The following is a 15,874-nucleotide window of genomic DNA, read 5'->3' as shown; positions in this document are numbered from 1 at the left end:
GCCTCACCCAGGCCAGTTCTCATTGTTTTTCCTGCACAACGAGTTTCCACCCCCATGTGATACTTGTTTGCTAAAGTGCCTCCCTGACACTTGTCCTCCTGGTCAAGTCCCACTCATTCTTTCAATCTCAGATTGAGGTCAACCTCTAGTTCCCTGACTCCCTCAGGCTTCTCTTCTACTCCCCCTGGAGGAGTAGGTCTACTTGCCGATTCTGACAACTGTCATGCTGTGATATCGTAATTGTTTTCACATGTTCCTCCCAACCAGCCATATGCATCCTGACAGCAGAAATCAAATCTTTCCATCTCTGCATTCCTCATACCTAACACAGTAAGCCTTCAAATACAGGTCACAAGAAGACATACACTTTACTCTATACTTTGTTGATCTAAAGGTTACATTTTTAGAAGACTGATCTGGCAATTATATGAATCAAACTCATCTGTATAAAACTTAAGTCAAATAGTGGGTGATCCAAGACTGTACAGTAGGGACTTCCCTGATGGTCCAGTGGTTTTCCAATGCAGGGGGTGCAGTTGGATCCCTGGTCAAGGGAGCTAAGATCCAACATACCTCATGGCCAATAAACCAAAGCATAAAACAGAAGCAATACTGTAACAACTTCAATAAAGATTTTAAAAATGGCTCATGTTAAAAAACAATCTTATAAAAACAAAACAATGAAAAAACTGTACAGTACTGCTTATGCTAAGGGCATAATTACTAAAACCACTACCGTTCCTTAAAGACATTAACTTATGATCATCTCTAAGTCTGAACTACCCTCCAAATGTCTCACTAAAGACAATGATTTTCTTTTCACATGAGAATAAATGTTATTGTTGTTGTTCAGTTGCTAAGTCGTGTCCAACTCTTTGTAACCCCACAGACTACAGCCCGCCAGACTCCTCTGTCCATGGGATTTCCCAGGCAAGAATACTAGAGTGGGCTGCCATTTCCTTTTCCAGGGGATGTCCCAGTATCCAGGGATCAAACCCATGTCTCCTGCATTGGCAGGCAGATTTTTTTTTAACCACTGAGCCATCAGAGAAGCCCTGAGAATAAATCTACATTTCCAATAAATGAGATACTTCTATCAAAAAGTATAAGAAGTTCCAAAAGAACTGGAACTAGTAATGGCTTACCAATACTAGCATGATCAATAATTGTGTCAATATCTTGTAGACCCCATTTCTTATAAGCTAATGGTGGTGGCTGGATGTTCTCATTGCCTGATGCTGCAGCTGTCAAAGATAAAAATTAGACAAACCAAACTTAAATATAATGAAGAAAATGAAGTTTTACCAAAAATCATTAAAAATATAATAACTTGATTATTCTAAACTAATTAAAAATAAAGTAATACAAACCATGCATACAGTGAGATTTACTCACACCAAGACAATATACATAAAATGCATATATTAAAAGACCAACTTGGCTGACATAAGAGATTCTGGAACACTTAAGGAATTAGAAAACACTACTAAAAACTCTAGACTACCATCAAAAATCAAGGTGAATTCAAACTGCAATTGAAGCCAACTATGCAATTTCTCCCTCTTGAGAAAGACAGTGAATAAAATCCTTGAAGCAGCAACCAGTGTCTTAGAGAAACCTGATGGTACACCCAGCAGAAGCTCACATAACAAAATAGAAAGATCTCAAATGTAAATGAGACCAGGCTTGACAGAAAGATATGCTAACAGTGACAGCATTGCCAGGAAAATGAAGGAAATGCTGATCATTGACCATGGTATTTCCACCTAGGAAGTGAGGAATGAAAAGAAAATCAGCAGTTACACCTTGGGCCACAGATTCATGCACAAGACCCCACTTGTCAGTACATTCTCAGGCTATGTATTAGAATACATCTGGATTCTTGTCATTTATTCAGGAAGGTGAAGAAAAGTACTCTGACAAAGGAAAACAGTAATCCTCTAAGCACTTCAGATTTGAGAGTAAGGCCAAGCAGAGAGAGTTTTCCTATACTGTGAAATAAAAGTCACATCAATCTGTAGCTAAGTAATCAGATATTTAGAGCAACTTACAGTAAGAGGGCAGTAAGTGGCTTACTTACTTGCTAGGAGATAAAACGGCTTTATGATCTCATACATAATGAAATAAATGGCAATTCAAAAATAGTAAAAATGAAATGGCTAATGATACCAATTAAAGCATAACTGTCTATTTATAGTTTATTTTACTGCAGAATTCTTATGCATAGAAAATTACAAAATTCTTAAACCTATAGAAAATTCTTATAGAAATTTCTATAGAAAATGACATATATATTAATGGTGACTATTTGAAATTTCTCCAAAATAACAGACATTGAAACTTTACGTGGACTAAATTTAAATAATTTAAAAGATTATGAAAATAGGTATAAAAATTCAACCAAATTCTGACTTTACAGAAAAGCATGTACTACTAAAGAACCACATAAAAAAGAACATACTAATCATACATACCAACCTGTTAAAAAAACAGTGAAAACTGTTCTATTGCAATGTGAGATGCTGCATTCTCTCCCTGGAAGAAATTGCTTCTTCTGTGTCTTACAGTTTAGTTCTGGATTTATGAACAATCTTTATGAATTGGATAGCACATCTTAATTAAACTCTACTTTCAGGGAGCTAAATCATTTACAAGCTAAACTTGGCTCTTTTTAGGGTCATGAAGGCTCCTTTATTCCAAACCAGAAGAAAATGGGGGTAAGTCAGCACCAACACTGGTATCTGCATTGACTCAGGGCTTTCTGTACTTTTATTTTAGTATCTCTAAAACTGGAATCTTAAAACTGATGGCGTGACTCTTACTGGCAGCATTTTGCTTCTTAGTGGAACAGAAAATATTAGTTCATCTTGATTTTTGATGAAACACAATATCCTCTTCTAAAGACAAAACAGCCTCAAAGTTTAAACTATGAGTCAGTCAGTTCAGTTCAGTCGCTCAATCGTGTCTGACTCTTTGCAACCCCATGAATCACAGCACCCCAGGCCTCCCTATCCATCACCAACTCCCGGAGTTTATCCAAACTCATGTCCGTTGAGTCCGTGATGCCATCCAGCCACCTCATCCTCTGTGGTCCCCTTCTCCCCCTGCCCCCAATCCTTCCCAGCATCAGGGTCTTTTCCAATGAGTCAACTCTTTGCATGAGGTGGCCAAAGTATTGGAGTTTCAGCTTCAACATCAGTCTTTCCAATGAACACCCAGGACTGATCTCCTTTAGGATAGACTGGTTGGATCTCCTTGCAGTCCAAGGGACTCTCAAGAGTCTTCTCCTACATCACAGTTCAAAAGCATCAATTCTTTGGTGCTCAGCTTTCTTCACAGTCCAACTTTCACATCCATACATGACTACTGGAAAAACCATAGCCTTGACTAGACGGACGTCTATTGGCAAAGTAATGTCTCTGCTTTTTAATATGCTATCTAGGTTGGTCATAACTTTCCTTCCAAGGAGTAAGCTATAGGAAAGGTTAAAGTGCACGTTTCATGCCAAAGTCTGGAACTGACATAGTTGCCTACATAGATTATATTTAGGTCTCTTAAGTTTTCTCTGTTCAGAAGTGTTTCAAGTCAGCTAAAAGCAGCTGATGCTGCCTGCTTGTTGAGTCCTGCCTAGTGGGAGGAAAACGCCCCCTGCACACTCTCTGTTATTTTCATCTCCAGAGAGTGGAAGCAAGGCAGAATCACAAGATTTTAGTGTGCTGGCCCAAGTATCACTCATCTAGTGAGAAATCTGGTTCCTCAGTGAGACGCAACTGAATTCTCTACCCCAGTGCTGAACTTCTCTTTTAACTGGCCAAGACATATTGCTGAATTAGTAAAAAAAGCCAATGGTTCAACTGGCAACATGAGACCTAAAGGCCTAGTCCTCACCTTTATCTTACTAATTAAGCAATCTATTGTGCTTAGTTGCTCAGTCGCGTCCAACTCTCTGCAACCTCATGGACCATAGCCCGCCAGGCTCCTTTGTCCATGGGGATTCTACAGGCAAGAATACTAGAGTGGGTTGCCTTGCTCTCCTCCAGGGGATCTTCCCAACCCAGGGATCGAATCCAGGTTTCCCGCACTGCAGGTGGATTCTTTACCATCTGAGCCACCAGGGAAGCAATCTACTACACTCCCATTTCTATAGTAGTGTTGTTTTTTTTTTTCTCTTTAGAACTAGTTCAGAAGGCTTTTTTAATTTAGAAGACATATTTTTCTAAGTAGATTAAATAAGACAAATATCACAACAAGTTAGCTATTTCTTGCCCCAAATTACCTTTTGCTACCTGATTTCGACAAGCACGAAGAGACTGAAAAAGGCTAAATCCATCAATAGTCACAATGGCAGCTGGATATAATATACTCAACTCTTCATTCTGTTAAAGGAATAAGAAAGAAGAAAATATTTCTATTATTGCCAAATAAGCATATCTATGTTTCTGTTATAGCTGAATATCACTATTAATGTAAAATAAGGGAATACTGTAACTAAACAACCGTCAAACACCCAACACACAAGACAATACAAGGCAGAGGAACAGTAAAAAACAAATAGACAATTCAGAATGCCTTTTGATCAAGGGCTTAAAATTCTTCTCAAATATGAGCCTTTGTATACGGTGAATATTTTCAGGATAGACAAAGGGAGTAACCCAAAAAAGTACAAGTTTCATAAAAGCAAAATTTAGTCACTATATGGATGCAAACAACACATAAAAGTAAAAAGAAAAGAAACTCACCTGAAATCCCAGACGTATTTCAGTATATAGGGTCATACATAATCGCACACTTTTGTACAAGACTGTATCATATACAGTATTCTATAACAGGTTTTTCCTTATCCAGTAATATGTCAATGATATTCTTCCATTTCAGTAAGTGAGCACATCAGTTTTTGTTGTGGTGATGCTGTATTGCATTGTATGTACCAAAATTCCAGTTATTACTGACGAACAATTAGTTTGGCCTGCTGGTTCCAGTCTCCCTCTCTACCATCCACACTCCACAGCCGGAGTGATCTTCCAGAGACACAGCAGTACAAACTACTGCCCTGATTAAATCTCTCCACTGGCTCCTTTCTGCACTTAGAATAAAACCTGAACTCTACCCAAGCTTCAAGATAGGGCCTCTCCCTCCAACATCATCTCACCCCTCTCCCCTTGCACCCTAAACACAAAGGTCATTGCACCTTCACCTCCCAAGTCACTGCCTGCCTTTCTTTAGATCACTCAGGTCTTGGCTCAAATGTGGTTGCTCTGAAAGGCTACTCCTGAGTCTCTGTCTCAAACATCAATTCCATTTCCTTGTCTCATTTCAATCTTATCAACATGATTACTTCCCTCACAGCACCTATCAGAGGCTGGAAACATCCTGGAAAATCTCCAGCTGTTCCTCATTGGCTACCCACCATCACCTCCAAACTGTAAGCGCCACAAAAGCAGAAACCTTGCACGTCTGGTTCAAAAATGGATTCTCAGTGATTACAACTGGGCTGGGCACATAACGGGCAGTAAGTAAATGTTTATGAACGAATGAAATATTTTCATTATTATAAACATTACTGCAGTAAACATTCTTTTGTATATATCTTTTCACATCACTTTGGTCTAAATTCCTTCAAGGAGGTCTGTTGGGTCACAGAGCATTCACAATTTTCATTTTCATTCATATTATTCAACTATCTCAAGAAAGTACCTATCAGTGTATAATTCTACCAACAATACATGACAGTGCCTGATTCTTCCTCTGTCACCAAGTTTTGTTAATCTTCATCTTTGCCAATCTGAAAGGTGAAAAATTATCCAAATGTAGTTGCTTATAGTTCTGAGATTATCAGTAACATTCAAAAGTTTATCATATGCTATCGACCAGTTATATTTCTTCTTTTGAGAACTGCCTTGTCCTTTTTTTCTACTGGACTACTGGGGTGTTTCCATTTTTAAACGACATTTGTGGGCCACAAGGGGTGGGAGCTGATGTCGAGGTTCACACGACAATTTGACAATGCTAAGCCTACGCAGTCCACTGAGCACGGCAGGGGGAGAGAGGTCCCTGACGGGGAGGAGCGAATCCCCAGCTGGCCAAGTATCTCCAAAACAAGACTGTCTTCCTGAAAAAGATACTCTTACAAACACCAGTGTCCAAAAGCTGCAGAAACTGTGCTAAATGATAGGGATCTTTGTGCAGAAACCACAGAAGAGGTTTCTTTGGCATTCCAGAAAAACATCTCCCTTTGGAATCTTTTCCTGCAATGATCAGTCATCCCACCTACTACATTCACTGCCCCCAGAACTGAATTACAAGGAAATCTGCTCTTGTGATCTTTAATAGATGTGGGAGTGCACTAAAGACACAGCAAATAGATATTTCTGATAGACAAACTGATGTATATTGGACCAAAAGATGCTTATGTAAAATACAGAGTAACAACAAAGACTTCCCTCTGCATGTTTAATAAATATTTTTCGGTGAAAAGATTTTGACTCACAAAAGCAAACAGCAAGCAAGTATTTAAATGTGAGTTATATTTTTCTACCAGCTCTAAAAACAGATTATTACAACATAGTCAAGTTTAAACTGTTTAAAGAACCTTCATCTTCCAGGGAATTTGTTTTTGAAAAAAAAAAAGGGAAATGGCTCTTGAGAGGCAGCTTCAATAAACAGATCACAGACTTGGATTTCCAACAGTTTATTGTTTGTTTCCTGCAATAGTTCCATTTTCTCCCAACTCCTTACGATCCATATTGTAACTTAAGTCTTCAGCCTTCAGTTTTATTTTCCTGTAACGGGTCCTTGGAAGAGTTCGTTTAATACCTGTGACTTCAATCATCACCTTCAATCTAGTCTTTGTGCCTCTGGGGTAGTTCTGTATCACTACAGGCATGATGGCATATCCATTTTATTTCCTACCATCACCTCAAACAAGTACAAAATCAAATTTAATAATCTTTGTATAGTACCAAGACAGTCCCTTCTTCCAACTTCGTCAACGGCGTGCCTCATGCAGAAGATCTTAGAGCCAACTCATTTTTCTCTTTAAATTCGACACCTTGGGACTTTCTTGGTGGTCCAGTGGTTAAGAATCTGCCTTGCAATGCAGGGGATGCAGGTTCAATCCCTGGTTGGGGAACTAAGAACCCACATGCAGTGGAGCAACTAAGCCCAGATGCTGCAACCCCTGAGCCTGAGCACCCCAACTAGAGAGTCTGTGCCACAGCAGAAGATCGCACATGCTGCTACTAACACCAGATGCAGCCAAAAAAAAAAAAAAATTCAGCATCTCGATACAGTAACCTAGTCCTGTCAAATGTCCTCCCTCTTCCCACAGCCATTCCAGTCCTGGCTCACAGCACTGCACATCTATTTACTGATAACTGAAAAAACAGGATAACTAGCCTCCCTGATTCCAGATTCTCACAAGTCCAATTCATCCAGAACAAGGTCCTTCAAGATCCCTTTGATGATACTACCTTCTCATAAATCTCTAGTACCTTTTAGATCTTCTGAAGCAATTCTGATTTTCACTTGGCTTTCAAATTCATGAACAATCTGGTCACTCACACTATTTGACAGTTTCTCAGTCTCTAACACAGTTTCTTTGCTGTCTCACAGTTCCATGTTTGAATCTTCCCTGGTTTTTTTTCCTAACTACCTAAAATATTTTCCCTTCTTTTCTAAGTTCTATACCCATTTTCAAGGCTTAATTCAAACTCTACCTCCTCAGTGAAATTTTCTTTTATTACCCTAGTCCTAATTGAGCTCTCTCTTCTCTTAATTTGCACAGAAGTTATTCTGTTCATGTAAACTAGCAACTCATAAGGTATTGCTTAATATTACCGATTAACTCATTCACCAGTATTAACAGATATTAGTCTAGTCCTTCTTGGGTTAAATTTCACTCCAGTCCATCTATCACACAATTTAAGTCCACAAAGGAACACAATATATATTCATCTGCTTACTTCAAACCTCTTGGAAGCCGGAGAGCACAAAGAGAGAAGGCATATTATATAGTTTTGACGATGAATCACACAAGATGTGCTGAACAAGAGCATATTAGTTTATGTGGCTCTACAATTACTGTAGACACAATCATAATTTTTGACTGTGAGACAACCAAAATCTCACACAGCACCTAGGAAGAAGTGAAAACTGTGGAGTGCCTTAGACACTCAATAGTATTATTTTCTCTATCAAAATTTTCTATGAATATAAAATATTTTCCACAGTAAATAAAAATTGAATAACCCCTTTTCTGAGAAATAGGTTAGTGCAACATAGTAGCACTATTAACAATACAGCTAAATCTTTTTTCTTTTACTCTACATACTTTTAATACCTACATCCAAATAAAAAAGATATAAGGTTATATAAAACCATTTTTTACCTTAAGTCACTATTAAGTTCTCAAAATGAGAAAACCCTTCAGTTTCTAACTTAAGTGTTTTATTTCACTGTAGAGCAAAGCATACAATATTTCCTTAAGTAAGTAAAAGCAAGACTGGTGTTCCTTACTCAGCTATGAATAGCTTCTATTTCTAAAATCTGACAGCAGAGCTAACTGTGCCACAAGAAGATACCTTAAAGGTTCCACCCAACAAGAAGGAAGACACAACTTCAAAGTAAAGCCACTGTCCCTCTGGACACAATCTCTTACACTACCTGCTCAGTCACGCCAGGATGTCGTGGGATTTCGTAGGTCCTGCATTTGAGCTGAAGCACTGAGTCCTCGTTCAGGAGCTGTGCGAGCAGGAGCACGCCATTCTAGGAGGAAGCACAGAGATGAGCCCTGCTTGCTTTCTTACTAATATACCTGAACAGCTGTGGTGGGCAGAGAGCGGCGTTCCCCACAAGTCTTCCATGGATGCCAGTTGGTCTGTCTGCAGAAGAACATGGCTTCTCTTCTCTGTAGTTTACAGCAGAACTTTCTACCACTGCTTCCCCGTTCCAGCCTTCACCCCCATAAAGTAATAACTACACGTTCAAGGGTCAGGGAGTGAGTCACAAAGGAGTATAATGGGAATGGGGAACCAGGTTTTTCCAGTCAAATGGTGCCTTTTAACTGCATAACACTCAACTCACCTCTGTGTAGAAGCGTACATAACCCGAAGTAAAGCCCACCACGATGCAGGTCCAGTCTGGGCGTCCAGTGGAACTCCTGTTACAAACAAAATCAAAGATCTTAAGTAATTAGCCCCTAACTAAAATAAATAAATTTATTTAAAAAAAAAAAGATCTTAAGAGTTCATACATCAAACCAAAAAAAAAAAAAACTCACTTATCCTTACCTCTTCTGGCTTGCTAGTGGGATGCACAGAGCACTGGTTACACATTCCCTAAAAACAAAGACAAAATCACATGTTTACCCAATCAATTTATCAATGACTTTTATAGGTCTATGATTGGATGTTAAAGGACAATTAAGTGGAAAATGAGCTCTGTTGACCAATTGTATCCAATATATAAATGAAAAAATGAGCAAAACTACCATAAGGAGGGTAATAAAACCCACTCACATAAAAGCTAATCTCACATCATTTGAGGTTAACAAAAAACAGTATTTTTCGTTCTGTATCGTCATGGAAAGCATAAAGATAAAAAAGCAAACCTTTACTGTACCCAACTGATCATACACAAAAGTTAGAAAACATCACCAAGCAGTCATTTCCCACTGTTCCCCTCTCCTCCACATCAGTAAAGAACTTGGGCAGAAGGTTGGAGGAACTGGCAATCACATAACAGGCAAACTGCATTTCTGTTGAGAACATGATTCTAGAGACTTGCCATAATTGGCTGGAGAAGGCAATGGCACCCCACTCCATGCCTGGAAAATCCCATGGATGGAGGAGCCTGGTGGGCTGCAGTCCATCGGGTCGCTAAGAGTCAGACACGACTGAATTACTTCACTTTCACTTTTCAATTTCATGCATTGAATAAGGAAATGGCAGCCCACTCCAGTGTTCTTGCCTGGAGAATCCCAAGGATGGCAGAGCCTGCTGGGCTGCCACCTATGGGGTCGCACAGAGTCGGACACGACTGAGGTGACTTAGCAGTAGCATAATTGGCTGGCTTCTTTTTTTATATTTTGCAGAAATTGCTGCTGATAACCTATTTCTAAGCACCTGCTGGGCTGATGGTCCCTAAAAGATTTTTTTTTTCCTGACGTGAAGATTCAAAAAAAATTTGTCCCACGCCGACAGGCCTCAAAATTAAAATAACTCCTACTGACCTCTTCCTTAAACCGTCAAAACTCAGGACCATCACCAGCTTATTCAACAAACTATAAATCCTCTTCCCCTTACATCAAACTAGACACCAAACAAAATGAACCTTTTTGGTTGTCTGTTGTCTCTAAGGTAACTGAAAACGTATTAAAGTAACATACTAGCATAAGTGGGTGAGGCTCTTGACAGCCTCAGTCCTCCTGTCGTGCCTGTGTGCTTAGTTGTTGTCTGACTCTTTGCGACCCTTTGAACTGTAGCCTACCAGGCTCCTCTGTTCATGGGGTTTTCCAGGCAAGAATACTGGAGTGGGTCGCCATTTCCTTCTCCAGGGGATCCTCCCGACCCAGGGATTGGACCCATATCTGAGTCTCCTGCATTGCAGGTGGATTCTTTACCCACTGAGCCATCCGGGAAGCCCTAAAGTAACTGAACCTTGCATGTGCATTTCTGACAGAAATTAAATGTCTTCAAAATGCTTAGACTAAATGACTCAAGGAGAAATAGCATTTATTTTGACAAGAGTAGAAAACAACTCACTGAGACTCTACAGAGTGTCAGGCATGTACCATGGATTTCTACTTGATTGTCTTTTATCTGAATTTAAAGTCTAAAGAACCTTATTCATTCCAACTAGATAACTTTCAGTCATAAAAATTTAACTGAAAACAATTTTTGGCAGCAGGTTCCAGGCTAGCAGCTCCATCACAGAACCATGCTAGAGATCTGGTTTTAAAACTCTAATCAGGTCAGTAGGAAACTTGAATTTACTAACTTGCATTTCTGAAGTATTTATGAGTTTTAAGAATTAATGTAGCACTGTCCCCTTTAAGTACAAGCCCAGTGCTAACAAAGCAGAAAGGACCATGGCAGCCCTTGATTTTTTGGCTGAATAAAATTAACAATGAGGAACTTCCCTGGTGGTCCAGAAGTTAAAAGTGCACACTTCCACTGCAAGAGACGTGGGTTTGATCCTTGGTTGGGCAACTAAGATCTCATATGCCACGTGGTATGCTAAAAAAAAAAGATAATAAAGAGCTAAGGAAAAGACTGTTTGTGGGGTTCTCAAGGCAAGAATACGGGGCAGTGGTTTGCCATTTCCTTCTCCAGGGGACCACATGTTGTCATGGGGTCGCATAGAATCTGACACGACTAAGTGACTGAACTGAAGGAAAAGACAAAATGTAGACAGTATATTATGGAATTCTCTCTGAACTCTCCTGTAAATCCTCTCCAAACACAAAGGGGTTTTTTTTGGTTCTTTGTTTAATACTTACATGGTTAATAAAATTAAAATTTACTGCCCAAATCATGCTCTACAATCTCTAAAGCTACAATGAATATACGTTTAATCAACATTCCAAATGACGAAACGTCTTAGCAGATTGATATACAAGTCAAACAATTTCACATATACATTTAACGTATGGAGAGACAAAAAGAACTAACTGGTACCTACCCTTCTTCAACACTTAAAGAACCACTCCAACCAACAGCAAACTGCATTTCTTCCTTCCCTTTATCACTATGTTTCCATTTCGCTGAAAACAAACAAACATCATCACACAATTAAATAACTTTAATTACAGCATACTAAAACAGAATTTATTAATTTCATTCTTTTCCTTTAGAATGATGAGTGCAGAATTTAATAGTTCTATATTAACTGATGTGGGTCTTAAATAAATAAATACAAGATAATGTTTAAACATTTTTATAAGATTGTTATAAAACTCTCTTTAGCCTCTCTTCCAATTCAATCCATATAATGAAGTTATTAATTCTTATGTATTATCCCATCATTTTTATTTATAAAACTTTTATCTTCAATTGGCAGAGAAAATTTTTCTAATAGATTTATGCTATTGGAGGGCAAATCTGCTTAATAGCACCACTCCATACCCATTTAATACAAGACCTTATTTTGATCAGTGAGGTTTTCCACATTCTACATATAGCCAAACTTTAAATTTAATCTTCAATAAAAATTATAAGCTAAACTTATACCCCAAATAGGAAACAACATTACTGTGAGCTTTCAAATTAGAGCTGAAAGTCACCCAATTCACATTATTGCTAAGAAGAGGTCAGTGGCCTTTTTAGCTCTAACTGCCCCTTGTGAGAATTGGGCAATGCCCAAAACTGCTTCTGAAGTGCCAGAGAGACAGCTAGAGTATCTGCAGCCAAGAATGGAAAACAGAGAGGAAAGAAACAGAAAAGAAAGGGGAAGAGAAAGAAATAAAAGAGAATCAAAAGTGCTGTGCAACATATCAAACTATCAAATGCTACCATATAATGCAGAAGTAACACTTTTTCTTTCTACCTAATCCATTTTCTATTCTATGCGTTAAAATAAATGAAAATTACAGAGTACTTACGCACTAGAAATACAGCTTTTTGTTCCCGAGCTATAACCATAAGATCATTGGTTGGAGATAATGATAAAATACAATCTTGAAGCCAGGAAGTTTTTTGTGGTTTGCAAGTATTTCCTTCTTCTTCCTGTGAGTAAAACTACAATTACTTCCATGGAAAAATATCAAGAACAGTTCAACTCACCTTGTCCACCTTGAGAAGCAAGGGAAAAAAGACCTTCCCAATTCTTTTATAGTCTCAATAATATTTGTTATCAAAACATGTCAAAGATGACCAATAAAAAAAATACTCACCACAAGCAGATCTCAGTTTTGAAAATTCATGTAAAATTTTTAAATAAAACAGATAGCAAGACATTAAAAGAATCTCACATAGGGATCATTCCAGGAATGATTTAGTTAGGAAATTTGGTAACTAATCCTACTTGAGACAGCTAGCTAGGGCATCTGCAGCTAGACAGCAAAGAAAATATTACTTGACACTTACGGCCTGTAAAGTATGATAATTATGACATTTCTTTTTATGTAGTCTGAAAGGTGTTTTCTTTTTTTCAACTGAATACGTACTTACTATATAGGTAAATTCCTATGGTTAAAAATTCACAGATCCAAAAAGGTCTTTGCAAAGTCTGACAATTTCTGTATTCCAGCCGCCCTGCTGTTCACTCTGGAGACAGCAGCGTGACTGTATCTCATGTATATTTCCAGAGACACCACACAGGCAAATATGATTAACATATTTGCACATAGGCAAATATGATTAACTACCCCTTTCCCCTTTTCTGATACAAATGGTAGGTAGCATGCTACATACATACTTCTATATTTTTTTTCTCTTAAGATATACCTTAGATTTCACTCTACTTAAAGTTCCTGCAGAGCATTCCATTGTAGAAACACCCCAACACCCCATTTGTGTTGTTCACACTCTTTTGCTGCTACAAACAATGCTACAATGAATAATTTTATACATTTATCAGTTTATGTGGGAGGATGCCAGTAGGATAAGTTCCTAGTCAAAGGGAATGCGTGTTAGTAAATTTGCTAGCTATGCCCAAATTGTGCTCTGCAGAAGTTGTGTTAACTTATGATCTGACCCAGCAAGTTTTGAAAGTGCTTGCTTACTCAGGGACTCTTCACAAGTGCTTTAACTCTGATCTTTGCCCAATTAGCACACAAAAAGTAGTGTCTTAGTCTACAGCATTCCTCTTATGAGTGAGAATGAGTATTTTTCATATGTTTAAGAGACTTTTCTATGAACAGTATGTTCCTTTCCTTTGCAGACCCTCTATTGGGTTGCTGTTCTTTCTCTAATTGATTTGTATCTACTTTTTTTTTTTACATAAAGCGTTTATTTTTCCTGGTAACATTTTATTGCTTATTGGAGATTTGTTTTATTCAAAACACAGAAAATAGAAGGGGAAAATCACCCACAATTGGGACACCACTGAATTTTCATACTATCATCTTAATGGCTATAGAAGGTTCTTTTCCTTAGAAACCGCTTAACAATTTTGCTATTTTGGGGCATGTTTTGACATTATTTTTATTTTTATTTTTTGGTTAGCTCATATCTTTATTAACCAATATACAATTACTTGTCTTCTGGTTTGTTGAAACAATAGGTCAGACAACATTTGCCACAATAATGTCTGTCGAAGTGACTGGACATAAAGACTCCAGCACCACATTCATCTGAGGGACAATCCCAGCGAAGGCGACTGATTTTGCCATTCTCATCCACCTTACAGTATTCCAGAACAGCCAGTTTAATCTTCTTTCTCTTATGCCTTGTTCTTCTTGGGAGTGGTGTAAGACTTCTTCCTTTTCTTAGCACCACCATGAAGTCTCAACACTAGATGAAGAGTGGGCTCCTTTTGAATGTTGTAGTCAGACAAAGTACATCCATCTTCCAGTTGCTTGCCAGCAAAGATCAGTCTTTGCTGGTCAGGAGGAATCCCTTCCTTATCCTGGATCTTGGCCTTTACATTTTCTTTTGTATCCAAGGGCTCAACCTTGAGAATGATGGTCTTCCCCATCAGGGTCTTCACGAAAATCTGCATCTTGGCAGCGGTTCCACCGCAGATGGTGGATCCAAAAGCTGTTTTGACATTATTAAAAAAATGGTACAATAAAACCTCTACATACCTTTCCCTTCTTTTGTTTTTTACTTAGCATTTTTACATACAAAGAAAATTGGCCCTTTGAACAAAAGTTTTCCCCAGTTCATGTCATAGCTTAGTTTTCTTCATGCAGAATTTTTAAATTTTATGTACTAAAATTACTGATCTATTTATATTTACTCTCTTATAGCTCCTAGGTTTTATGTCATTTGGTCTTCTACCTTGTTCAACCCTACCCAACAGCTTTTGGGTTGAATTAATCAAGATAGGAGGGAAGAGAGGGGGAAGAGATGCAGGTTGCTGTCATTAAAAAAAAAAAAAAATTATGGTTTTTAAAGCTTTTAGGGCTTCCCTAGTACCTCAGATGGTAAAGAATCCCCCTGCAACGTGGGAGACCTCGGTTTGATCCTTGGGTTGGGAAGATATCCTGGAGAAGGGAATGGCAACCCACTCCAGTATTCTTGCTTGGAGAATTCTGTGGACAGAGGAGCCTGGTGGGCTATAGTCCATGGGGTTGCAAAAAGTCAGACAGACATGATTGTGTTACTAACACAAACAATAAGAATATATTACTAAAAAAAACCCAAACAAACAAACAAACAAACAAAAGAATATATTACTAGTACAATGAAATTTAAAGGATTTTAAAAACAGAAAATCATCCTAATCAGAAATATTATGGCAGTATTTCTAAGAAAGACAAATATTTCTTGCTGTGATACTATCAAAGAAATGTTTAAAACAGAAATAAAATATGGATTATAAGACATTGTTAGGAAAATCTCCAAGTAAGTCTGAAACCTCTGAAATAGTCATGCGATTATTTTTCCTTCTCAGTGGAACACTGAGGAATCAACCAGATTCCTCTTTCTTCTGCAAGGTACACTAAAGACGTTGCACTCACTTTCAAAAGATAGGGAGAAGAGTCATACTGGCAATATCCCTTATTTTAGTAAAGCTACAGTTTTTAGGACTTTTGTTATCCAGTCTGCTGTTTTTAACGTGCATTTTTCTACATATAAGACAGGGAGAAAATTATTCCTTAAAAAGTCAAAGTTGTAAGGTAAAAGTTAGTTGTAATTAACTTCTCCCTTGACCTACAGTTTCCGTCCAACTGCACAGTCTCTGTTTAGCCAGCACTCACCCAGGACTCCTC

General features: G+C 38.2%; 1 protein-coding gene and 1 pseudogene across 4 annotated transcripts in view; both read right to left on the bottom strand.

The window, feature by feature from the left end:
* RAB3GAP2 (RAB3 GTPase activating non-catalytic protein subunit 2) overlaps positions 1–15,874 on the bottom strand; it is a 109,384-nt gene that overhangs the window by 49,958 nt on the left and 43,552 nt on the right. For 2 of the 3 annotated variants that reach the window (XM_081491965.1, XM_081491966.1), the window contains exons 3-9: positions 12,599–12,722; positions 11,680–11,761; positions 9,288–9,335; positions 9,082–9,157; positions 8,662–8,763; positions 4,277–4,376; positions 1,146–1,244 (exon numbers count right to left, since the gene is read on the bottom strand). In XM_081491965.1, the coding sequence (XP_081348091.1) occupies positions 1,146–1,244; positions 4,277–4,376; positions 8,662–8,763; positions 9,082–9,157; positions 9,288–9,335; positions 11,680–11,761; positions 12,599–12,722 (631 nt within the window). Of the gene's footprint in view, positions 1–1,145; positions 1,245–4,276; positions 4,377–8,661; positions 8,764–9,081; positions 9,158–9,287; positions 11,235–11,679; positions 11,762–12,598; positions 12,723–15,874 lie in introns of all 3 variants that reach the window. The other variant, XM_081491967.1, reaches the window with a different exon arrangement.
* Positions 14,139–14,675, bottom strand: LOC145506708 (ubiquitin-ribosomal protein eS31 fusion protein pseudogene; annotated as a pseudogene). The gene has a single exon (XR_014054196.1). The product of XR_014054196.1 is annotated as a ubiquitin-ribosomal protein eS31 fusion protein pseudogene (transcript).

The sequence above is a fragment of the Giraffa tippelskirchi genome, chromosome 5 (genome assembly GCF_054371585.1).
Source record: "Giraffa tippelskirchi isolate mGirTip1 chromosome 5, T2T-mGirTip1v1.2.pri, whole genome shotgun sequence".
Taxonomy (NCBI): domain Eukaryota; kingdom Metazoa; phylum Chordata; class Mammalia; order Artiodactyla; family Giraffidae; genus Giraffa; species Giraffa tippelskirchi.
Note: the sequence above shows the minus strand (reverse complement) of the source record. Positions and strands in the feature narration are given on the sequence as shown.